Source organism: Mobula birostris, chromosome 12 (genome assembly GCF_030028105.1).
Source record: "Mobula birostris isolate sMobBir1 chromosome 12, sMobBir1.hap1, whole genome shotgun sequence".
Taxonomy (NCBI): Eukaryota; Metazoa; Chordata; class Chondrichthyes; order Myliobatiformes; family Myliobatidae; genus Mobula; species Mobula birostris.
Genome location: NC_092381.1, coordinates 67,450,182 through 67,476,021, shown reverse-complemented (window position 1 = coordinate 67,476,021; position 25,840 = coordinate 67,450,182). Strand labels below are relative to the sequence as shown.

At 39.3% G+C, this 25,840-nt stretch overlaps 1 protein-coding gene across 2 annotated transcripts in view; it reads right to left on the bottom strand.

Annotated features, from left to right (window-relative positions):
• The window catches only part of tprb (translocated promoter region b, nuclear basket protein), a 77,912-nt gene extending 53,731 nt beyond the window's left edge, over positions 1-24,181 (bottom strand). For both annotated transcript variants that reach the window (XM_072273993.1, XM_072273994.1), the window contains exons 1-8: positions 24,007-24,181; positions 9,662-9,766; positions 9,301-9,374; positions 8,259-8,355; positions 4,773-4,876; positions 2,655-2,819; positions 2,091-2,183; positions 1,615-1,695 (exon numbers count right to left, since the gene is read on the bottom strand). In XM_072273993.1, coding sequence (XP_072130094.1) covers positions 1,615-1,695; positions 2,091-2,183; positions 2,655-2,819; positions 4,773-4,876; positions 8,259-8,355; positions 9,301-9,374; positions 9,662-9,766; positions 24,007-24,160 — 873 coding nt within the window. In that variant the 5' untranslated portion in view covers positions 24,161-24,181. The remainder of the gene's footprint in view (positions 1-1,614; positions 1,696-2,090; positions 2,184-2,654; positions 2,820-4,772; positions 4,877-8,258; positions 8,356-9,300; positions 9,375-9,661; positions 9,767-24,006) is intronic.
• Between the last annotated feature and the right edge of the window lie 1,659 nt (positions 24,182-25,840).

The following is a 25,840-nucleotide window of genomic DNA, read 5'->3' as shown; positions in this document are numbered from 1 at the left end:
GTAATAGCATCAAAACAGCACATTAAAGTTAATGGAACAAACAGGCTTGTGCTAATAGAGAAATATGAAGTTAGACATGGCAGTGATAGAGATCCATACAGGCAACACCCAAGTTCATTATTCAGGTTATGCAAATTCACTTCTATGAATTCACCCAACATTACACAAAAATTTGAGTTATGGAATGAAATGAATTCTCACGGAATTCATGTGAGGAAAATAATTCAATAACCACAAAAAGTGAAAGAAACGATACATTTTGTCCCTTTTTATTTTTCGTCACTCATACAGTGGAGAATTAAGATCTGGATATGATATGCCCTGTTCAGTCAAAGAATATGTGAATAGATGTCTCGGACTACAGCAATGCACAGTACCTGCGAGTCATTTTCTATGACCCACTGCTTTGCAGGAGCCTCAGTAGCCACATCCAGCTCTTGGACCTACTCCTTTACATAATCCCTCGAGCTACTTCACAACAACTGAGGCACCTCATTTTAAACCATTACCATGCTGAACATCTATACTACCCTTCTCCCATGAACCCTGCTGCTTTCATTCATGCTTCCTAAACCAATTCCTAGTCCATATCAACACACACACACACCCCCGCACGAAGAGCAGGCTAATATATATATATATATATATATATATATATATATATATATAAAAAAATGTCCCAACATTAAAATCTGTTTAAAATCTAAGACAGATTCAAGATCAGAATCAGGTTTAATATCACCTGGATACGTCACGAAATTTGTTGTTTTGCAGCAGCAGTATATTGCAAAACAATTAAAAAACTATAAATTACGATAAGAAATACATATAAAAATGAAATTAGTTCAAAAAGAGAGCAAACAAAAGGACAAAAATTAAGGTAGCCTACATGGATTCAATGTCCATTCAAAAAGATATCTGATGGCAGAGAAGAAGCTGTTCCTGAAAAGCTGAGTTTATGTCTTCAGGCTCCTGTATCTCCATGATAGTAGCAATGAGAAGTGGGCATATTCTAGGTAATCGGGTCCTCAATGATGTACGTTGCCTTTATGAGGCATCAACTTTTGAAGATGCACTCGATGCTGGAGAGGTTAGTTCCCATCATGGAGCTGGCTGAGTTTACAACTTTCTGCAGCTTTTTCCTGTGCAGTGGGCCCTCCATACCAGACAGTGATGCAACCAATTTAAATGCTCTCCACAGTACATCTTAAGAAATTTGCAAGTCTTTGGTGACATACCAGTCTCAACAAACTCCTATTGAAATATAGCCACTGTTGTGCCTAGTTGCATCAATATATAGGGCCTAGGATAGATCTTCAGGCATACATATTACCTCAAAATTAGTTTTCTCCCCTGTAGCTGTGACTGTCGCCTTGCATAAATTAATGTGGGATATTAATGGCTCCCCCCCGCCAAACTTCCACTACCAGCATTTCAGGATCCTGTCACTTGTTCATTTGTATGGAGTCCTAAACCACCTCATCTACTTTTGGCATGTGAGAGGCGAGGGATTGTCATCGGTGGAAACAGTCCTTGAAAAATTTACCAGCATTTCTCTGGAAATTCCAAGTGCTCTGTGCAAATAAGTAACATTTAAAAGAGAAAAGATTATACCTTGTACAAATTTGACAACTTCACATGTGCATTCAATTCGTTTCGAAACCTCTCTTCCATAGTTGCCGACTGTTCCTTGGACTGATCAGAAAACGGAAACAGATGTAAGCTTGGTATAAACAGACCTAACCCTAGATAGCCATAAACATGAATTTCCAATGAAAGTATAATTTATTTATTACTACACACCTGCTTCACTATTTCCTCTATATAGAGAAGTTTACAGATTTGATTTCAGAAAATACCAGACACTGAATGGCTTGATTTTTTAAAACTTTCTGCTAAATTCTACCCCAACTATTGTAGTGGATTATTGGTGTAGCTTGGTACATTGGAAAGCTAACAGAGGGAAATAAATTTGAAAGATGAACAATGACAGAAACTATTTTAATGTGCACCGTAACTGAACTGGGGAAACATGTTCCAATTTTTGAATATTATTTTTGCTCATTCAATTACCGTTAACAAAGACTAACCTCCTTCAATTTATTCATTAAATCCTCAACCTGCTCCTCAAGGTTTTCCTTAGCTGCTTTTAACGTATGAATTTGCTCTTCTAGGCTGCAAATCTGTAAAAGGTAACAGTTAAAAATCAACAACCGGGTTAGTCAGTGCCAGAGAATCAAATGTGAATGCGTTCAGAGAGATTTCACAGGTGAAAGTAAGAAGAAAAGCACTAAGTGGCAGACTCCCTTCAAGTCCGCATGTGATACATTAAAACCTAGTAATTGTGCTGAGTTTGAGCGTTGTAGATTTAATTTCTAGCTTTCAAATTAAATAAACCCTTCCATCAAGTTCAGATAAAAAAAATGCAGTAAAATGGACTGTTTTAAATTTGTTCTTTCTTTTTAAAATTGTATTTATGTTTTTTTTTCTTCTGAATGTATTATATGTCTGTGATGCTGCTTCAATTAAGCTTGATTACACATGCATATACATGCACATACGATAATAAACTCAACTTTGTCTTGAACCTTTGGGTTGCTGAGAAAGATAGAAATGTTATTGTTTGTATTCACCAAGCAAAAAGGACAGATTACCTCGTCTTTCTTGTTCTCCAGATTGCATCGGAGCTCAAGAATTTCATTGCTTTTTTCTCGACGAAGTCCGACAAGTTCATCCGTCTTTGTTTTTATTTCTGTATTCAACCAACTGTTCTGATTCATTAATAATTCTTTTTCTTGTTCCAGACGCTTTTCACGATACTGCAAAAAAAGTGGTTTACCAATCACAGAATCATTCCCATTGAAGGTAAACCCACTGAACAGAGTGCTCCAGAATTTAGATCTAACGATGATGAAATGGCAATATACATCCTAGCCTTGAGGTAGAACTTGCATGGGGTGTTCCATGCACTTGCTACTTATTCTCCTTCAAAGTAGAGGTCACATGCTTGGAAGGAGTAGTTGGACTATTCTGCAGAACATTTAGGGTAGTGGATAGGTTGTCAGTTCAGCAATCTTTGTCCCAGATGGCAGACTTACTGGAGTACTAATCCAGTATTCGATCCAGTCAAGTGTCTTCCATTACACTTGGAGCCACTGTATTTAACATGACTGATCCAACAGGAAGAAATAGGCTCTCAGCACTGACTTACTAATGCAATTCTATTTTTCACTGTGATTACTTGTACTTATTTACTCCAGTAAATGATACCAATCCTATTTAACTCTTCTCAAAGCACCATATCATTCCAGGAGTCTCATCTAATAGGATATTGTTACAATCTTTCCTCACCGCTCACATACAAGGTGAACCCCAGACACCACCTTGAAATTTTCCAAACCATTTTTGTACGTACATGATGAGCAACCAGTGACTGTATACAAAGTAAACAGCTTTCATATAACTTGGATAATGACTCCATACTGTGCATTGGTCTAAAAGAAGTTTCTTTTTATACAACTGCATCTTGCCAAATCACAACCAATCATGACAATGGAGGCCAGCTGTTTATTAACATCAATTACATTTGGAGCATTTAAACAATTTAATTTCTTTATTAATCTGTGTCGATGCTTCTGAAATATATTTATATTTGGAGCATGTTTGAAGTAGCATGTTCTAGTTATTACTCATGAAGTTCATGTCCCTATTCCTCAAGAATAATTACCAAGTGTGTTCAAGAGTATCAAAAACAATGCTTACTTATTATGATTACAATAACTTTCAAGGTTTGTACATTTTGGATGTTTAACTCAAATAACATAAAAGTACACTGAATCAAATCCAATTCACAGCAATGGCTGGATCTTAATCGTAATAAGAAAGTCCAATGTATTGCCAGGGAGCATCATCCAACCTCAAAGGCAGCCACCACAAGATCCAACTATTCCTCTTTTCATTTGTATCTCAGGTATCAGCTTGATCATCTTGCATTCAACAACATTGAAGTCATTATAAGTATAGAAGTGGGGGGGAAAGATTCAAATATTTAAAAGCATGGAATTTTGAAATAACCTTAATAGTCTATGCTTGGACAATATTCATAGCTTATTAAACAATTAAGATGTTAACTTAAACCCACTCATCCAGTAAATTTTATATGGAGAAATTCTACAAAAAGAAAATTTGTTTTGGAATGGCAGAGTCCAGACCTTAACCCAATTGAGATGTTGTGGCATGACCTGAAGAGGGCTGTTCATGCAAGGTATCCCAGAAATATTAATGAACTGAAACAGTTTTGAACCGAGGAATGGTCTAAAATTCTTCCTCACCATTGTGCAAGTCTGATCAACAGCTACAGGAAACATTTGATGGAGGTTGTTGCTGTTAAAGGAGGTTCTACCAGTTATTAAATACAAGGGTTCACATTCTTTTTCCATGCCTGGACTGTGAATGATTAAACAATGTGTTCAATAAACACAGGGGAAGTACAATTGTTTGTGTGCTATTAGTTTAGGCAGATTGTATTTGTCTATTATAGTGACTTAGATGAAGATCAGACATTTTATGAGTAATTAATGCAGAAAACCAGGTAATTGCAAAGGGTTCACAAACTTTTTTTACAACTGTATGTCTGGAGTTACATTGCAATCAGTGTCATGACATCATCTATGACACAAGAAAATGTCATGATGTCTGGTGATTAGCTAACAGTTTTACCAAAAAAGGATTAAATCAGCAATATTTTATCCAATAGCCATTGAAAAACTCACCTTAACAGAGACTTCTGATACTTGAAGCTCATCAAGTTTTAACTGAAGGTCTATTTTAACCGAATTTGCTTCCACAAGTTTATCATTTAGACGTTTTAAATCCACTGTAATAAGACAAAATGTTTCAATTCAATAAGCGGCTTTGTTGCAAAATGTACTGATGACTAAACAAATCAACAATCAATCCACTATCAAAGAGAATACAGTGTATGATTCAACATATCTGAGCCACAATTTCCCCTTCTTTTGCCACTTCCCTTCTTAAAGAGTGACACCTGCAATTTTCCAGATCTCTGGAGTGATTTCTGACTCTAGTAATTCTTGAGAGACTACTACTAATCTCTCCACAATCTCTTCAGCTCTCCCCTTCAGAACTCTAGTGTGCAGTCCATTGGACATATTCACCTGCAGAATTTTCAGCTTCCCAAGCAGCTCGTCTTTAGTAACAGTATCTAGTCATTTCTGAGCCCCTGACACTCTAGAATTTCTGGGATAACGCTAGCGTCTTCCACATTGAAGCATGATTTTCCAGCAGTACGATGTCCACTCTTACCTCTATTTTATTCATCATACATCTGAAATAACTTTTGGTATTCTCTTCTCTATCAGTAGCTAGCTTTTTTCATATTTTATTTTTCCTCCCCTCATTGCCACCTGCTTGTATTTAAAAGCTTCCCACTTTTTGCAATATTGTATGCCCCCTCTTTTGCTTTCATGCTGTCTTTTAACATCATCCTTTACTAAACTGTGTGTGTGTGTGTGTGTGTGTGCGCGCGCGCACGCGCGTGCGTGTTTATTTAAGGTAGTCAACTAGGAAACAAACCCGGTAGCAATCTAGGCCAAGCTAGTTGATCTTAAGTGAAAGAGTGGAAATTAAATGTGCACACTTCAACTGTTTACATAATTTGTGGTCCTTTCTTTCTCTTGCACATCAGATGTTGGTCGTTTATTTTTTTTTCTTTAATTGGGTTCTTTTGGGTTTCTTGCTTTGTGGCTACCGGTAAACAAACAAATCTCAAAATTGTATAATTTATAGTCTTTTTTAATAAATGCACTTTGAATTTGAACATTGTTCAGTGATAAATGCCAGATGTTATATTATGATACAAATCAAGAGATGGCAGTCAAAGTACTGCATTATTTATGGCTCTTAGAACTACACAAAATATTTTAAAATTGTTTTCATAGATGGGAAGAGTTACAGTATGTTAAAGAGGAAAGCTATGGAATAACAATATGTTAAAGGAAATTATGTCTTCCCATTACAAGGTGTCACCAATGACACTTCCTAAACTTGCTGATCATACAAGGCAATTTTTTCTCAACGTTTTCACTTTTGGTCCTCACAATCAAAATTCACACCTATGCATCCAGTTTTCATGTTGAGCAAATTTTATAAGGTACTTCAATTTGTGCAACATACTCAATTTACTTTCTTAAATTTGAAGTCCCCTATCTGCAAAAATTAACCACGAATTCTCCAGAGGCCAAAAAATGTTAGATATATATTAATTATTCCCACATAACTTGATTCCCATCAAATACAAATACTCAGTACCCTACTACACATAGAATACAAAATTAACTACAATTATAGAGAGCTTACAGTAAGTGCTAAGTACAAATGTTGAAATTACACATTATTCTTTGTCCAATTTCTGTTCTTTAACAAATCAACTTGACTTCAGGAAGCAGGCAGCACACATGCTCCAATCTACAATGATGTTGAGGTCGAGAGGATTGAGACCTTCAATTTCAGAGTAAACATCAATAGCCCCTTTCCAATATTTTTTCTCTTCTTTTCCTCTCATCTTCCCTCTTCTTCTATTCCCCTCTCTAGCCTCTTAGCCTACTCACCTACCCCATCACCTCCCTCTGGTGCCCCTCCTCCTTCTCTTTCTCCCATGATCCACTCTTCTCTCCTATCAGAATCCTTCTCCACTAGCCCTTTGCCTTTTCTTCCCTCCCCCCGCCCCCCATCTATCACCTTCCAACTTCATCTCCCCTCTCCACCCACCTGGCATCACCTATTACCTGCTGAGGTCCACTAGCATTTTGTGCGTTGCTCAAAATATCAGTGAACCTTTCATTTGTCTACATAGCTAGAGAGGAAATCTTAACCTTAACCAAATTTCCACCACAAAACATCTTTCCCACCCAACAGAAACACACACAACTTCATCAGGACTGGAAAGGAAGGGGAAAGAAGTCAGATGAAGGAGGTGGAAGGAGGAGAGGAAGAAGCACAAGGTGATAGGTGAAACCAGGAGAGGGGGGAAGGATTGGCAAAGAGCTGGGAAGTTGGTGAAAAGATAAAGGACTGGAGGGGGGGAGATCTGATAGGAGGATAGAAGACCATGGAAGAAAGTGAAGGGGGAGAAGCATCAGAGGGAGGTGTTGGGCAGTAAAGGACACAACTTAAGAGGGAGAAAACAGAAATGGGGAATGGTGGGGGGGGGGGGGGGGGAGAGCAATCACCGGAAGTTCAAGAAATTGATGTTCATACCATCAGGTTGGTGGCTACCCAGACAGAACAAAAGATGCTGCTCCTCCAACCCAAGTGTGGCCTCATCGTGGCAGTAGAGGCGTCCATGGACTAACATATTGGAATGGGAATGGAAAGTGGAATTGAAATGGGTGGCCACTGGGAAATCCCACTCTTTGTAGCAGATGGAGCAAAGGCACCCAACGAAGTGGTCTCTCAATCTATGTCAGGTCTCACGGATATACAGGAAGCCACACTGAGACCACTGGATACAATAGATGACCCCAACAGACACACAGGTGAAGTGCAGCTTTCCCACCCCTTATACTTGTTTTATTTATTATTCTAGTTTTTGACCTAACGTTGCCAAGAGGGTAACATCATATTTTACACATGACCATTTTTCCTCAATGCTCCCTTACACTTTCATTGCATCTCATTACATAATACAAAATCTGAAACAAAATCTAAACATGTAAACACGAGAAATTCTGCTGGAAATGTTGTGCTCCAGTAAATAGTCCCAAATATAACTAATGAACTTAGTGTTTCATCAATTTCATCTACCTTCTCTTGCAAGCAGACTAATCTAACCATGCCACGACGACCTATTTTCTTATTAATAATCTACAAATTTTATTGGGAGAAGATGTGTGCAATCACTCCAATTAGTGATGTTTGTTGTCTCTTTCTATCTCTGTCCAAACTAGAACTAAACTTGTTCAGAGGCAAGATCATTCCTCACAACTGCTTATATCATCTGTATTTACCAAAGTCACTATTCCCAACTCCATTTCAGTTTTCTGTCTTTCACAAGAGCTTTCAAGAAGAAACAGGTACATATGCAGGTGAGATGTAAAGTTAACTGATAAACAACTGTGCACATCATATGCATTAGAATTGTTTTAAAAACTCAGAATTAAACTAGGTACATCTTTCAGAAAGATAGTGTCCTTAAGTACAAAGTCAAGCTAAATTTCAATTGAAGGTACTCATCATACCATTCAGATGTTCCACTTCCTGTGATCTACGTTCAAGAGTTCTTACTAGCTCTCGTTTTTCATTATCCAATTCATCTTTTGCACGAGAAAGCTGGCCCTGTTTCAAAATGAAATAAAAGTTAAATACACCAGTTATTTACATTTTCGATTCAAAAGATGCTGGTTCAAGCCACTCCATCCTCGCTTCCACAATTGGTCACTGTGGTCCATGTGATTTCATTTTCTGGATCAAAAGGAACCTTGTCAAATGCTATAATTCAATTTAACAACAACAACCACTCAATTACCTGCAAACATCTGTCACTTCCTCAAAAAAAATGTGACATGACTCGCCCTCACACAAAACCAACTGACCTTCCCTAACAAGTCCATGCTTTGTCAAATGCAAGTAAATCTCCACTAACAACCTTTGCCACTAACCTCCCTACCAGTAATGCAAGGTTCACTGACCTACAATTTTCTGTATTATCTTTTCTGTCCTTCTTAAACAAAGAAACAAACCTGAGATCTTGACCATGGCTAAAGAGATTACAAAAAAAATTCTGTTACGGCCCTTGCAATTTCCTCCTCTGCCACCTACAGTATCCAGGCCCTGAATGCTTTTCCATCTTAATGATTTTTAAAGCCACCCAACACCTTCCTAACCTTAATATCAAAATGCCCTAGAGTATCAATATAACATTCCGTGATCTCACTATTACACAAGTAATTTCTCTTTGATGATTATCAATGCAAAGTATCCACTAAGGACCTAACCCACTTCCTCTGGCTCCACACACAAATTTCCCCCTTTGTCCTTGTGTGGATCTCATCTACATTCTTGCTAATACACATATAAAATGCCTTGGGATTCTCACTACTTGTCAGATGTTTCATTGCCCCAATCACACTCCTAATTCCTTGTTTAATTTCTTTCCTGATTCTTTTACCATCCTCAAAGACATTATCCTATTTCAAATTCCTAAACTTTGTACATGGTTCCTTATCATTGTTAACTAAATTTGTCAAGGATAAATAAAACATTGTAATTCCCAATACATACCTCTGTATTCATCAGTTTTTCCTTAGAAGATTCTAGATCCTTATTTTTGCTCTTAGTTTCTTTTAATTCATCACCTATAAGTAATAAATACCATAAAGCACAAAGATAATTGATCCATTGCACATTATAATAATTCATTATCAAAAATGTTGGATATTCAGTCCCATTCCACAATGCAGAAAATTAAATAACTTTTAAATTTAGAACCCAGTCACAAACGTGCAACAGTTCTCCTGCAAGCGTAACTCAGGATCTCAAGATGGACACACCTGACAATACCCAATATCGTGCAAATTCAAGATTTAAAATCAAGATTTAGAAATCAAGCTATCTTAAAAAAAAAATGTACAGCAGTACTTACTAAGTGTAGATAGTTCCTCACGCAATTTCTGACATCCTTGAGTTTCTGATACTAACTTTTCTTGTGTCTGGGTTAGTCGTTTTTCCACTTCAAAATACTGTTGCTCTGAAATATTTTTTAAAAACTTTCAGTTTGAACTTTCTACAGCTGTTATACCAAGACATTAAAGTTTTTTTTTAATCTACTTTACTCATGCAGTTGTAACAACGATGCAAAACTTAACTGTATATGCAACATACTTATCTAACTACCAGTTCTCTATTAAAAGCTACCAGAGTTAATGAAAGATGATAACATTATATCAATGCATCAAGAAATCTGTCCACAAATCCCAAATGATGTGTAAAATCAAAACAGGAGTACACAGCTAGGATTAGGAGAACTCTAAATAATTCTATCTATTAAGCAGGAACAGAAATGTTAAAAAATTTTAGTCCGAATGGAAAGACAATTTCAGTACAATTTCATGAAATTATGGTAATGGTTAAGACAAGGAAGTAAACATGATTTGTAACAACTCTATCATTTTTACTATCACACAACCTTGAGAATCACTAGCCAGAGCAGCAATTATCATGTAAACTCAATTCCCAATAATGTAGTTGGCAGACTTTTGAGAATTTCATAAGTGGGTTGATAAAACCACCAGCCCACTTTAATACAGTTGAGTTTGGTCAACAAAGTTGGGCAAAAAAAATCAATCATTCAATAGACCATATATAATCATATAATAAACCACCATTTTTCCCCCACAAATGTTTAGTACTGATTAGCAAATGATTCACCAAATTCAACATCCATTAATAAACAAAACCAAATAATAAAATCAGAAGCAACTCACTTGCCCTCCTCATATGAAACAGAAGCCTCCTGTAATTTGCAATTTTAGGATTATTTACATAACATACACCACCCCCCCCCCCCCATTGCCTACAGAAAATCACAAAATCCTAAACAGGCTAATAACAACTTTGCACACAAAAAAGTGCATCTAGTGGCAGATAATTTATGAACAAAATCCCACAATCACCTTTGAGATCAATGTTCTCTAAATAGGGATCAGCGCTATTGGTCTATAGATTAAGGATGGTCTTGCATTGGAGGGGGTCCTGCTGTTCAAACATGAGCCATGGGATCAGGGATATAGTCACGAGCAGGCAGAAATGCTGCTGTCAAATGTAGTGACCAAAACATTGCAATACTATTATGATGCATAAGCCTCTATTATGTGCTCACATAAGGGCTTGACTACACTGGACCTGTTGCTATGGAGCTATATTTTACACATGAAAGGCTGAAGAAAAAAACTTTTTCAATGCAGATTCATCATGATTCTAATCAGGATCTTTTTATATAATTACAATTACTGATCTTTCATTAAAATATATCTATGGTTAATTTCCCCCATCCAGCAACTGAGAAGCATACATAAATGAGCATTGCAATTTAAATTTAGATCATTCACAATATGGAATTTTTTAAAAAACTGCATCATCTGGTCTACCCCTCTGCCATCAGGTTTCAGAATGGACATTGAACCCATGAACATTACCTCACTACCTTTTTTTTAAAAAAACACTACTTGTTTAACTATATATATATATATATATATATATATATATATATATACACACACACACACATTTACTGTAATTCAGTTTTTATTATATATTATAATACACTGCTACTGCATAACAAACTTCACAACATATGCCGGTGATATTAAACTGGATTCTGATGATTCTGACTGGAATTCCAAAGTAAAAATCTCAAGTGGCTCATTTAGAGCACTGCTTCACAACCTTTTTTTTTTAAGCCCAACACTGCACTAAAGCACCTTCATACTTGCCCCCACATACTTTCCAGTGCCCCCCGTAGTGTAAAAATGTCTACCATATGCCAATATGAGAAAAATAAGTCTGCTTTAAATTTTTATTTGTCTTTAAACCCAGCTTACACAGTACCTGTGCACTGTACAGCAGCTTTGATATCAACGTGATCCTTAAGCTTGATGATTTTTTTTAGCAAGAGTTGATATATTTGGTTCAAGTTGTGACAGCAAAAGCCTTAAGTCCCCACGTGTAACAATGTCCAAAGTTTCTGCTTTTTGAGTGTATTTGGTTCACTGAACTGAAGCCTCTTAATAAGGTAGGAGGAATGGAAATGCAAAGAGCAATTTTGAGTCTTCTCCAAAGAACAAGAAACTTCATGAGTGTAGCCATATACCACAAAAGATGACATTTTGACAAATATTTTTGCTTCATCATCATTCTGAATTTCAATAATTTCTTCTTGCAAGCTCTCTTCCTGTTCTTGTATCTTGCAAAGAAATGGGTTAATTACCCAGTTCAGAATTTCCAGATCATTCAAATCCTTGAATCAATTCTGAAAATCCTTCTTCAGTGACTGCAGGTGCAAATCACTGTCTGTGAAAAAGTGCCATACTTTCCATGCAGGGAAACTGAGAACATTCTTCTCCCAAAGCTTTGCATACATATTTCTGATAAAAATGGACACTGCACTTCTTGCCTGGGCTAAATTGAAATTATCACCCTGCAGTTTCATATTTCAAATGGTCAGTTTCTATGCCACATCTCCACATAGAAATTCAATCTTGTTTCCCAAGCTCTTATCAACATTAATGAAAAATTCAATCAGTGTCAAAAAGATCAAAGAAATGTTTTCAGCAGCAGCCTTTTGACAGCCAGTGCATTCCAGTGTGAAGAAGCGTTTAAACTAATTATCTTGGTATAACTGGTGAAATATTCTGCTGTTTAATGGATGAGCTTTAATTTTGTTGATAGCAGATATTATAGACAATAGGTACAGTAGGCCATTCGGCCCTTCGAGCCAGCACCGCCGTTCACTGTGGTCATGGCTGATCATCCACAATCAGTATCCAGTTCCTGCCTTATCCCCATAACCTTTGATTCCGCTATCTTTAAGAGCTCTATCCATCTCTTTCTTGAAAGCATCCAGAGACTTGGCCTCCACAGCCTTCTGGAGCAGAGCATTCCATATATCCACCACTCTGGGTGAAATTCTTAAACTGTGGCCTCTGGTTCTGGACTCACCCATCAGCGGGAACATGCTTCCTGCCTCCAGTGTGTCCAATCCCTTAATAATCTTATATGTTTCAATAAGATCCCCTCTCAGCCTTCTAAATTCCAGAGTATACAAGCCCAGTCGCTCCAATCTTTCAACATATGACAGTCCTGCCATCCCGCGAATTAACCTTGTGAACCTACGCTGCACTCCCTCAATAGCAAGAACGTCCTTCCTCAAATTTGGAGACCAAAACTGCACACAGTACTCCAGGTGTGGTCTCACCAGGGCCCTGTACAGCTGCAGAAGGACCTCTTTGCTCTTCTACTCAATTCCCCTTGTTATGAAGGCCAGCATGCCATTAGCTTTCTTCACTGCCTGCTGTACTTGCATGCTTGCTTTCAGTGACTGATGTACAAGAACACCTAGATCTCGTTGTGCTTCCCCTTTTCCTAACTTGATTCCATTTAGATAATAATCTGCCTTCCTGGTCTTACCACCAAAGTGGATAACCTCACATTTATCCACATTGAACTGCATCTGCCATGCATTTGCCCACTCACCCAGCCTGTTCAAGTCACCCTGCATTCTCATAACATCCTCCTCACATTTCACACTGCCACCCAGCTTTGTCACCGGCAAATTTGCTAATGTTACTTTTAATTCCCTCATCTAAATCATTTATATTGTAAACAGCTGCGGTCCCAGCACTGAACCCTGCGGTACCCCACTGGTCACCGCCTGCCATTCCGAAAGGGACCCGTTAATCGCTACTCTTTGTTTTCTGTCAGCCAGCCAATTTTCAATCTACATCAGTACTCTGCACCCAATACCATGTGCCCTAATTTTGCCCATTAATTTTTTATGTGGGACTTTATCAAAGGCTTTCTGAAAGTCCAGGTACACTACATCCACTGGCTCTCCCTTGTCCATTTTCATAGTTACATCCTCAAAAAATTCCAGAAGATTAGTCAAGCATGATTTCCCCTTCGTAGATCCATGCTGACTTGGACTGATCCTGTTACTGCTATCTAGATGTGTCGTAATTTCATCTTTTATAATTAACTCCAGCATCTTTCCCATCACCGACGTCAGGCTAACCGGTCTATAATTCCCTGATTTCTCTCTTCCTCCCTTCTTGAAGAGAGGGACAACATTAGCCACCCTCCAATCCACAGGAACTGATCCTGAATCTATAGAACATTGGAAAATGATTACCAATGCATCCACGATTTCTAAAGCCACCTCCTTAAGTACCCTGGGATGCAGACCATCAGGTCCTGGGGACTTATCAGCCTTCAGACCCAACAGCCTATCCAACACCATTTCCTGCTTAATGTAAATTTCCTTCAGTTCATCCATTACGCTAGGTCCTTTGGCCACTATTACATCTGGAAGATTGTTTGTGTCTTCCCTAGTGAAGACAGATCCAAAGTACCTGTTCAACTCGTCTGCCATTTCCTTGTTCCTCATAATAAATTCACCCGCTTCTGTCTTCAAGGGCCCAATTTTGATCTTAACTATTTTTTTCCTTTTCACATACCTAAAGAAGCTTTTACTATCCTCCTTTATATTCTTGGCTAGTTTACCTTTGTACCTTATTTTTTCTCCGTGTATTGCCTTTTTAGTTACCCTCTGTTGCTCTTTAAAAGTTTCCCAGTCCTCCGGCTTCCCACTCGTCTTTGCTATGTTATACTTCTCTTATTTTTATACTGTCCATTACTTCCCTTGTCAGCCACGGCCTCCCCTTACTCCCCTTAGGATCTTTCTTCCTCTTTGGAACGAACTGATCCTGCACCTTCCACATTATTCCCAGAAACACTTGCCATTGCTGTTCCACTGTCATCCCTGCTAGGGTATCGTTCCATTGAACTTTGGCCAGCCCCTCCCTCATAGCACCATAGTTCCCTTTGTTCAACTGTAATACTGACACTTCTGAGTTTCCCTTCTCCCTTTCAAATTGTAGATTAAAACTTATCATATTATGGTCACTACCTCCCAATGGCTCCTTTACCTCGAGGTCCCTGATCAAATCCGGTTCACTGCACAACACTAAATCTAGAATTGCGTTCTCTCTGGTAGGCTCCAGTACAAGCTGTTCTAAGAATCCATCTCGGAGGGACTCCACAAACTCCCTTTCTTGGGGCTCAGTACCAACCTGATTCCTCCAGTCTACCTGCATGTTGAAGTCCCCCATAACAACTGTAGCACTACCTTTGCGACATGCCAATTTTAACTCGATTCAACTTACACCCTACATCCAGTCTACTGTTTGGGGGCCTGTAGATAACTCCCATTAGGGTCTTTCTACCCTTAGAATTTCTCAGTTCTATCCATACTGACTCTACGTCTCCCGATTCTACGTCCCCCCTCGCAAGGGACTGAATATCATTCCTCATCAACAGAGCCACCCCACCCCCTCTGCCTATCAGTCTGTCCTTTCGATAGGACGTATACCCTTGAATATTCATTTTCCAGGCCCTGTCCACTTGAAGCCATGTCCCTGTTATTCCCACAATATCATACTTACCAATTTCCAACTGTGCCTCAAGCTCATTTACTTTATATCTTATACTCCGTGCATTCATATATAATACTTTTAATTCATTACTCCCCTCACCTCCCATATCAATTCCTATTTCACTTGGCCATACTGTACGATCCCTTCTTGAGCTTTCTGCTCTGTCGTTTCTGCTGTCGTTCTTAACTTTTCTTATTCTCATTTTCCCTTTATCTCCATCCTTATGTTTCTAGTTCGTCCCCTCTATTACAAGAGTCATGCTTGAAAAAAGTTGCTGGGTGAGGTTTTCAGCTGTGAGTCATTGATGATGAATTACAGAATGGATTGCGAATGGACTTGGAATTTCTTTTTTCATAAATGCCACTGAACCAGCATGGCAACCTATCATATATGGTGCCATGCGTTGCACAAGAAATCATGTTCCTAACTGGAGTACTTTTATCCTCAATATACATTTTGAGCTCTTGGTAGATTGATCCTCTATTGATACGTTTTCAAGAGAATCTCTTCATAAGCTTCAAACAAGACAAAATCTGCAGATCCTGAAAACCTGAGCAACACATACAAAATGCTGGAGGAATTCAGCCAGCCAGGCAGCATCTATGGAAAAAAGTACAGTCAATTTTTCAAGCCAAAACCTCTCGGCAGGACTGGAGAAAAAAAGCTGAGTAGATTTAAAAGGCGGGGGGCAATGCCCCCGAAGCCCCCTTCTCCATTACCCATCCCCTTTTCCCATCTCACCAATCAACTTCCCAGCTCTTTACTTCATCCCTCCCCCTCCAAGTTTTATCTATCACCTGGTGGTTCTCTCTACCCTCCCCCCACCTTTTAAATTACTCCTCAGCTTTTTTTTTCTCCAGTCTTGCCAAAGGGTTTCGGCCCAAAATGTCAACTGTACTTTTTTTCCCATAGATGCTGCCTAGCCTGCTGAGTTCCTCCAGCATTTTCTGTGTGTTGCTCTTCATAAACATTTCCATTTTTGATAATCCATATGTATTGCATTAGCAATGCCTCGTTGTCTCACAATTGACTCATCCAGTGGAGTTGAAAATTACGATGACAAGGATTCAGATTGGAATCTGAACGTTAGTGCGATAGAGCTGGGGTTCAGCAAGCTACCTTTATTCTATTTCAGTTAGTGTGATAGACCAATCACCAAAGGTCTCATAATCATCAGAGCTGGTACGTGACAGCATATACGAAGCCAAGGTCGCTCTGAACACCTCAGGGTCGGCAGGTTCACTGATTTGCTGTATTTCACCATTTGGTTCCAGCCAGCGCCGTACCATTGCGAGGCATGTTTTCCGTAGAACTGTAGAGAAAGTTGAGGGGGTGTATTTGACTTACTGTTAAATTGCGTGAACTTGTTCTGTGCTGCAAGCCAAGGGGAACTGTTGAGCACCCACGTTACTAATTTATGCATCCCTAATATATGTTTGGTTGGTAAGGTCTGATGAGATTGCTGACCTTCACATGCATTGTGACGACGAGTGCTTACCGCCTGCAGAGCTATGGATCTTCCTGTGTTCCAGTCCCTCATACTTATTTTTGGAAGTGCCTGCCCTACTAACAGCCTCATGTTAGGGTGGCGCTTACCATCCCCTCCCCCCCCCCAAAGAATCTTGGAATGCCCCCCTGATAACTTCTATTTCCCCTAACGCCCCTTTAGGACAGGTAACCGCCTCCATTGGGCATCAATGACAGAGCAACACACACAGAACACTGGAGGAACTCAGGCAGCATTGATGAAAATGAATAAACAGCTGACATCTTGGGCTAAGACCCTTCATCAGAACTGGGAAAGAAGGAGAATGATGCCAGAATAAAACACTGAGGGGAGGGAGAAGGATGACAAGCTGGAAGGTGATAGGTGAAGTCAGATGGGTGGGAAAAGTAAAAGGATGAAGAAGGATCTGATAGGAGAGAAGAGTAGATCATGGGAGAAAGGGAAGAAAGAGGGGCACCGGGGTGGGGTGGATGGGGGTGGTAGGCAGGTGAGAAGAGGTCAGAGGCAAGAGGCTAAAGTGGGGAAAAGAAGAAGGATGAAGGGGGGAGGGAAAAGGAAGAGGAAATATTATCTATTGGAGAAATCAATGTTCATAACATCAGGTTGGAGGCTACTTTGACAGAATATGTGCTATTGCTCCTCCACCCTCAGAGTGGCCTCATCATGGCAGAAAAGGAAGCCATGAATCAGCATGTCAGAATGGGAATGGGGATAGGAATTACAATGGTTAGCCACAGAGAACTTCCACTTTTGGCAAATAGAGCAGAGGTGCTCGACAAATTAATCCTCCAATTTACAGTGGGTCTCACCTACGTAGAGAAGGACTGTTTGAGGCCCTGAATGGAGGGAGGAGGAAGGTGGATAAGCAGGTGTAGCATTTACCTCACTTTCTGGGATAAGTGTGCCAGGAGAGAGATTAGTGGGATGGGACTAATGGACAAAGGAATCACGGAGAGAACAATCCCTACAGAGTTGGGGCGGAGGGGGTGCAGGAGAAGTAAAGATGTGGTTAGGGGTAGGATCCCATTGAAGATGGCAGAAGTTGCAAAGAACATGATGGATGTGGAGACTCATGGAGTGGTAGGTGAGGACTAAAGGAACTCTATCCCTGTTAAGATAGTAGGAAGAAGAGGTGATCACAGATGTCCAGGAAATGGGGGAGACGTGAATAAGGGCAGTATCAATGGTGGAGGAAGGAAAACCCTGTTCTTTGGAGGAAGACATCTTTGATGTCCTAGAAAAGTAGGTCTCGTCCTGGGAACAGGTGCCATGGAGATGAGGGAACTGAGAAAAGGGAACAGCATTTTTTACAGGAGACAGAGTGGGAAGCAGTATAGTCAAGATAGCCACAGGAATCAATAGATTGAGAAAAACATGTCAGTAAACAGTTTTTCTCCAGAGTTGGAAACAGTGAGGTTGAGAAAGGGGAGAGAAGTATCAAAAATGGACTAAGTGAATTTAAGGACAGGGTGGAAGTTGGAGGCAGTTGATGAAATTAACAAGCTCAGCATGGTTGCAAGAAGCAGCAACAATGCAGTCCTCAATGTAACACAGAATTTTAATGGGGAGCATTACTGTGGGAGGCTTGGACTGTTCTGCATAGGCTAGCTAACAGAGTATTGCAGCTCCATTTAAAATTGACCAAGAATGACACAGTATTTATTTTCCCTGTATTTTGACTTGTAAGGTTAAGCTTGTGAGCTTTTCCATTGAAAAGCAATGAAGAATAACACTAATTCAATTTGTTTTGGACAATAAACTTTGATTGAATGCTGTTAAGTGAATTGGACAGAGCAATCTAAACTTTCATAATGAAGAATGCAATATATAACTTTCCACTAATATGACATATAGCATACAAAACCCTAAAGAGTGAAGCAAGTAGATTATAGCCGTTATCTGTAAAAGAAGATTACAATTTGTAAAATGCATTTATATAATTTATTTTAAATTTATTTCCTCTTCAGACAGGTTTCCCTTCTATATTATTTTGTAAACTTTGCCTTAAAGTTAACATGGAAAGGGCAATTCTTACTCTCTAAACTAATATTTCGTCTCCTCGTTTGCACCTTTTGCTTGAAGCAGCTGCTTATTTGGGACAAATCTTAAAGAACATCTTAATCGATAAAATAGCCAAGACTCCTTTCGTTTCTATGCCGCATAATTGGAACAGGAGGTAGTTGCCAAACACTTAACTAGTGTCAATCGTATGCATTTATGTGGCTGTTAGACACAACAACATACTTAGAATGAACAGTTTTTAAAATAGAGTCACTTGTGTGTGCTTGTGTTTAAAAAGCAGTTATTTTTGTCAGTGATAGTTGGGGAGAAATAGTGAACTGTTTAGTTCTTTCCAGTTTCAAGCATTCAGGCTTGAAGATGCCAAAAACAGTTAGGAGTGAAAATGAAATGATTTCACTAGTTCAAAAAGTTAGGAATTACAAAGAATTTGAAGATATCAACAATTATTTTGAATGTTACAATGAAAATGAAGATTTGGAGTATACAATCATCAAAAACTTTGAAGGCAGTCCATTATCTGTACTAGGTGTCTACACTGATTTTGTTAATTTACTGCCAATCAAAAGAATATTGCACCATTATAAATTCCTCTGTTGATAATTATTAGGAATGAATAGTTTTACAGTAGTGTAGAGATATTGGCAGCATTCTAATTTTGTTCTGTATTCCATTTAAAAATACAAATTGCACTTAGTTAAATGGTAGTTTGTCTTTCTTTAAATATTTCCATGACTCTTCAGCTAATAGGGGCAGCTGCTTAGTTCAGCCAAAATATACTGGTCCCTATGTGTCCCAATTAAGCTGCAATTAACCTTTAATTCAATAGTTTCTATCAGTCTATATACAATACACATAACATTTGATCAAAAAAGTTCAACCTTTAAAAAAATTGCATACAGTTCATATCATTATTCATTCCACTTCATTAAAAAATACTATTGTAATCAACTCAAGTTAAATTCATGGAATTTACTTGCCACTGATTGTTATTAACTTTTGAAAAGCAACCTTAAACCTATGCTCTCTGGTATGACATTTCAAAAAAAGGACTTACCTGTGTCTCATAATTTTTTATACTTGCATCAGTCATACCTTTGTTCCAACAAAAACAATGAGTATCTGAGTTTGTCCAACCTCTCCTCCCATACAACATACTGGTGAAACTCACACACTCCTTCCAAATGGCCTCACTACAGCTGCAATGACTTCATTAGCGGAAATTTGAGAAGTCAATGTTCATGCCATCAGGTTGGAGGTTACCCAGACAGAATATAAGGTATTGTTCCTCCAACCTGAGTGTGGCTACATCTTAAACTTCCGCTAATGCCCCACCTCCCCCTCGTACCCCATCCATTATTTATTTATATACACACTCTTTTTCTCCCTCTGTCCCTCTCACTATACCCCTTGCCCATCCTCTGGGTTCCCCCCTCCCCCTTTCTTTCTCCCTAGGCCTCCTGTCCCATGATCCTCTCATATCCCTTTTGCCAATCAACTGTCCAGCTCTTGGCTCCATCCCTCCCCCTCCTGTCTTCTCCTATCATTTCGGATCTCCCCCTCCCCCTTTCAGATTTCTTACTAGCTCCTCTTTCTGTTAGTCCTGGCGAAGGGTCTCAGCCAAAAACATCAACTGTACCTCTTCCTAGAGATGCTGCCTGGCCTGCTGCGTTCACCAGCAACTTTTATGTGTGTTGCTTGAAATTCCAGCATCTGCAGATTTCCTCGTGTTTGCAGTTTTAAAATCAAATTCATAAGATAGAACCTCTCCTGCATACTGCCATTCTAACTTTCCCTAACAAGTCCACGCCTTTCCAAATGCAAGTAAATCCTGTCCCTTAGAATCTTCTCCATAATTTGGCTCCTGCTGATGCATGCCTTACTACCTTATAATTTACTGATATGCCTCCAATGCCTTCTTAAAACAATACATTGGAAATTCTCCAGTCTTTTAGGACCTCAACTATGACAAATAGGATACAAAGTTCTCCATGGACCAAGTAATCTCCTCCATTGCCACCATCAGTATATTGGGATAGGATCTATCAGGCCCCTTGGACACATACATTTCAATATATTTCAACGGACCCAATATCTCCTCATTAATTCAACCTACTCTATCATGAGCTGACCATCATCCATGTCCCTCTCACTGGTAAATATCAACCAAATACTCATTTAGAACCTTCCCACTTCCATGCATAGAAGCACTCCTTTTCCCTTGTCTTTAACTACCTCTCCCAAGCTAGTCTCTTGCTAGTAATTTAAAATGCATTCAGTTTCTCCTTATCTGCCAATGATATTCTCGAAACTTTCCATCCTTCTTTCATACTTACAGGATCGTGCTGGTCCTGAGCTCACCTTTTACATGAACCACACAGGTCAGATGGAGATTTACTGTAAACAACTACTCCCAACATACTCTCCCCATTATAACAAGCCGAAGTCCAATTTAGCGCTTTCACCTCAGTCGTCCACGACAATCTTATGACCTAAGCTCCCACCATGCTTCCTCACAGAATGTCAACCATCTGGCCAAGCTCATTTCCCAAACAAGGTCGAGACCAGGGATTCCCAACCTTTTTTATGCGATGGACCTTTACCACTAACAAAGGGGTCAGTGAAGCCCTAATCTAGAGTAACCGTGCCTCACCATACCTGCCCACATAACAATAAACTTGATTTGTGTGGCTCCTTCCCATTGTACTATCCAATTACTAGAATACAAAAGCAAGGATGTAATGCTGAGGCTTTATGAGGCATTGGTCAAACTGCATTTGGAGCATTGTGAGCAGTTTTGGGATGCTTGTTGAAGAAAGGAATTGCTGACATTGGAGAGGGTCCAGAGGTGGTTGACAAGAATGATCCAGGTAATGAAAGGGTTAATGTAAGAGGAGCATTTGATGGCTCTGACCCTGTACTCAATGGAGTCTAGAAGAATGAGAAGAAAATCTCACTGAAACATACCAAATACTCTGAAACTTTTTGTGGTTATGATAGACAGCTTGAAGCTGGATACAAATATAACATCAGACTACTTGTATAACGTAGAAATTGGAGAAATAATTAACTCTTTTGAATATAATGTGCTTAATTGCATAACAGTACTGACACTTTGCAATTGTTCAACTGACCTAAAAATGCTTTGATAATTTTCATTTGTACTCAGTATGAGGCTTCTCGCTTAGGTGATCAATAATAATCAGCCAGCATTGATGGATTCCAGTTGCCCTGATACCGATTCGCAATGACTGCAATGTTATGGTGAAACCTTTCACTATGTTCATCACTGACAGTGCCAAGACGTGCAGAGAAGAAATCTAATCTTTAGTGACGTGCTGTAGTTCATGGTTTTATATGCTTGAAGCATGTTGTCAACCAGCTGCATGTAGTTTGGTGCTCTGTAGTTGCCTAGAAAATTTTCAACAACATTCTTGAATGCCTTCCATGCCATTTTCTCCAGTTTCATTAGAAGTTCTTCGAATTGCCTGTCATTGATGACCCGTTTGACCTGTGAACCAACAAAAATGCCCTCCTCAAAATATCAAAATCCTTCACAGGAATTTTTGTGCCCGATGACAAGAGATTCCATCCTTGCAGTCTTGAACCTAGCAATTCTGCTTTTGCCTTTGACAAACCCAAGTCTCTGACCAGGACATTTAAATCAAGTTGAGTTATCAGATGAGATTCACTCGACATAAAGGGTTCATAATCAGTTTCAGTGCAATTTTACATTCCTGGCTCATGCATCATGGCATCTTCATCTGCCTCCTCTAGACTTCATGTCTCTTGTGGCTATGCAGCAAGTCTCATGGCTGAAGGGAGATTGGGGTATTCAATGGATTTCATGTTTTTTTTAGCAATGAAACCAGACACACTAGTCAGACAAAAACAGCAGTCTGTCACATGATCATTCTACTCTTGCCATATCACCACGACAGCGAACAACATTGGCTTCCTTGTACCTCTACAGCAAGCTCTAAGATCGACAGTGCATGTTACACAACAGATGTGAGGAGCCCAGGCTGTGTCTTGGTCACCAATTTTACACTGAAAGTAAAGCTAATAGGCTTTCTTAGGGTCATGTTCCGTCTCTGAGATTTAAGCATACATTCACCAGAAATATAAGCATTGTGGTTGTTGCAATGTTGGCAAGACATTTTACCATAATTACTTCTGAAAATTCAATTACTTTAAGATAATGAGTACATACAATATGCTATGCGCGTACAGCGCATGCATCAGCCTGATCACATACCGATATACATGTAAACAATGCATAGAAAGCTGTGTACATGATTCTTTAAAGTTTTTCTAAAACCTGTCCTGCTATGCATGATCCATCCTGCCTAAGCACACCCAGGCATACTTGGATAAGATAGAAAACTTATCAGCTCACATTGAGGACATTTTAACTGACTTAAATTATGAAGTGAAATAACAAATACAGGCTTTTTCAAACATAGTGGAAGGATATCCCTTTAAAGAAGGAATTTCTTTTGCCAGAGGGTGGTGAACCTTGGAATTTATTGAAACAAACAGCCATGAGGGAAAAATCATTAGATAAAGCAGAGGTTGACAGGTTCTTGATTAGTAAGGGTGTCTAATGTTATTGGGGGAAGGTAGGAGAATGGGGTGAAGATGGAAAGTAAATGAGCCATCATTGAATGGCAGGGAGCAGATTCAACAGGCCCAATGGCCAAATACTGCTCATTTGTTCTATGGTATTTTATTATTTCAAGAAACACTCCCAAATGAACCTAACAAACTATCCCCTATTTAAGCCCCTGACATTAGAAGGGTCCAAATCAATAGTGGGAGCTTAAAATCACCAAATCCAAAAGCACTATTGTTTATAATTCTTTCAATTGCTGTTTGCACGTGTTCCTTGTGATCTTACATAATAGGACAATTTCATATGGACAAGAGTGAACGCATCCTTAATTAGTGTGAATACAACCCTATCAATCGAAATTATAACCTTTATATAAATAGGACAAGTTCCAGCAACTTTTTAAAAACTTGTAACACAATGCAAAACATTAAAATGTAAGTTCGGAAATAGTCCACGCAACATTTCTAGAAGAAAGAGTCACTATTTAAGACGGTTGACTTTCATTATAAAAACGCCCTAGAATGGATTAGAAATAAACAACAAACTCTCTAAACAAGTGAAACGAAAGAGCATCTGATAACTGTGGCAACCTGAGGCCAACCCCACTAGCTTCTTGCGCACTTGTATTATTTACATACCGCTATCTACTTTCAAACGCTCATACTTGGACTTCAGCACATCGATATCGACATCTTTATCAGAGATTAGCTTCTCGACCTTGCATATAACATTTTTTGGTATTTTGGCAAATTCAGCACGGTCAAGCAACTGCTGCAACACAACCGCCGCCATGTTACCATCTGCGCCGACAACCAGCCCGCCGCCCGCCACGTCAGGGACGTCACTTACGATGCGCCACAGGCGACTCTTGTGAAGCAGGCCTACGCAAGTCAGCGCGTATTTCCCTTGGGGAGCTACAAATGTAATCCGGAAAATACAGGCAATACCGCCTCCCTGCAAGGTTTTCTTACACACACGCAATGCAGGGAGTTGTTCATGGTCATCAACCGTGGTCAGAATCCTCCACACATTACATTGTACGTTTGTGTCCTCCCCCCGCTGAACTACAATTCCCAACAGCCGTCGCGCAGCCGGATGAGCTGGCGCTTCGGCTGTCGCGTCCGTACTCAGGAATGCGGAAAAACACCGGCCCATGATCTATCCCGATGGCCGCCTCCAATTTTAATGAACATCTTCGGGGCAGATGAGATAGACCTCGCAATAGAATAACTGTTGGCAGCTATGGTCAAACAGTTGAGTCCACTCCTGTAAATAATGAGTAAAAGTGGTGCTCAGTTCTTAAAATTAAATTACACTTAGATTGTTTTCTTTTAAAGTAAGAAAACATTAATTCCCCTCATACATTAAATTACATCATGAGAAGTGATAATATGTATAAAATTAACAAATTGGTTATGTACAGACCTACACACGATTGTTTTGACTTGTCAATGACAATAATGATTTGGATGAGACTGTAGTTGGCATAGTAAGCAAATTTACAGATGATACCAAAGATGGTGGTGTGGAGGACAGTGAAGAAAATTGTCTGAGACAACAGAATTTAATCAACTGGGAAAATAGGCCAAGATGTGGCAGGACCCTGAAGATGGTTGTAAAACCTTTCCCTGTAAAACCCAGGCAGAGTATAAGAACAGAATTAGGCCATTTGGCCTGTCGAGTCTGCTCCATCATTTCATCATGGCTGATCCATTTTTCCTCTCAGCCCCAATCTCCTGCCTTCCCCCTGCATCAATTCATGCTCTGACCAATTAAGAATCTATCAACCTTAAATATACATACAGACTTGGCCTTCACAGCTGCCCGTGGCAACGAATTCCACAGATTCCTTCACTCCCTGACTAAAGAAATACTTTCTCATCTACATTCTAAAAGGATGACCCACTATTCTGAGTCTGTATCCTCCGGTCTTAGACTCTCCCACCATAGAAAACACCCTCTCCACTTCCACTCTATCAAGGCCTTTCAACATTCAATAGGTTTCAATTAGGTCACCTCTCATTCTTCTGAATTCCAGTGAATACAGTCCCAGAACCATCAAACGCTCTTCATGTGACAAGATGTATAATCCTGGAATCATTTTTGCGAACTTCCTTTGAACCTTCTCCAGTTTCAGCACATCCTTTCTAAGATAAGGAGCCCAAAACTGCTCACAATACTCCAAGTGAGACCTCACCATTGCTATATAAAGTTTCAACATCACATCTTTACTTCTCTATTCTAGTCCTCTTGAAATGAATGCTAACATTGCATTTGCCTTCCTCACCACAAACTCAACCTGCAGATTAACTTTTAGGGAACCCTGCACAAGGATTCCCAAATCCCTTTGCACCCAGATTTTTGTATTTTCTCTCCATTTAGAAATGGTCTACCCTTTCACTTCCCAACACTGTATTCCATCTGCCACTCCTTTGCCTATTCTCCTAATCAAAGTCCTTCTATTGCCGCTCT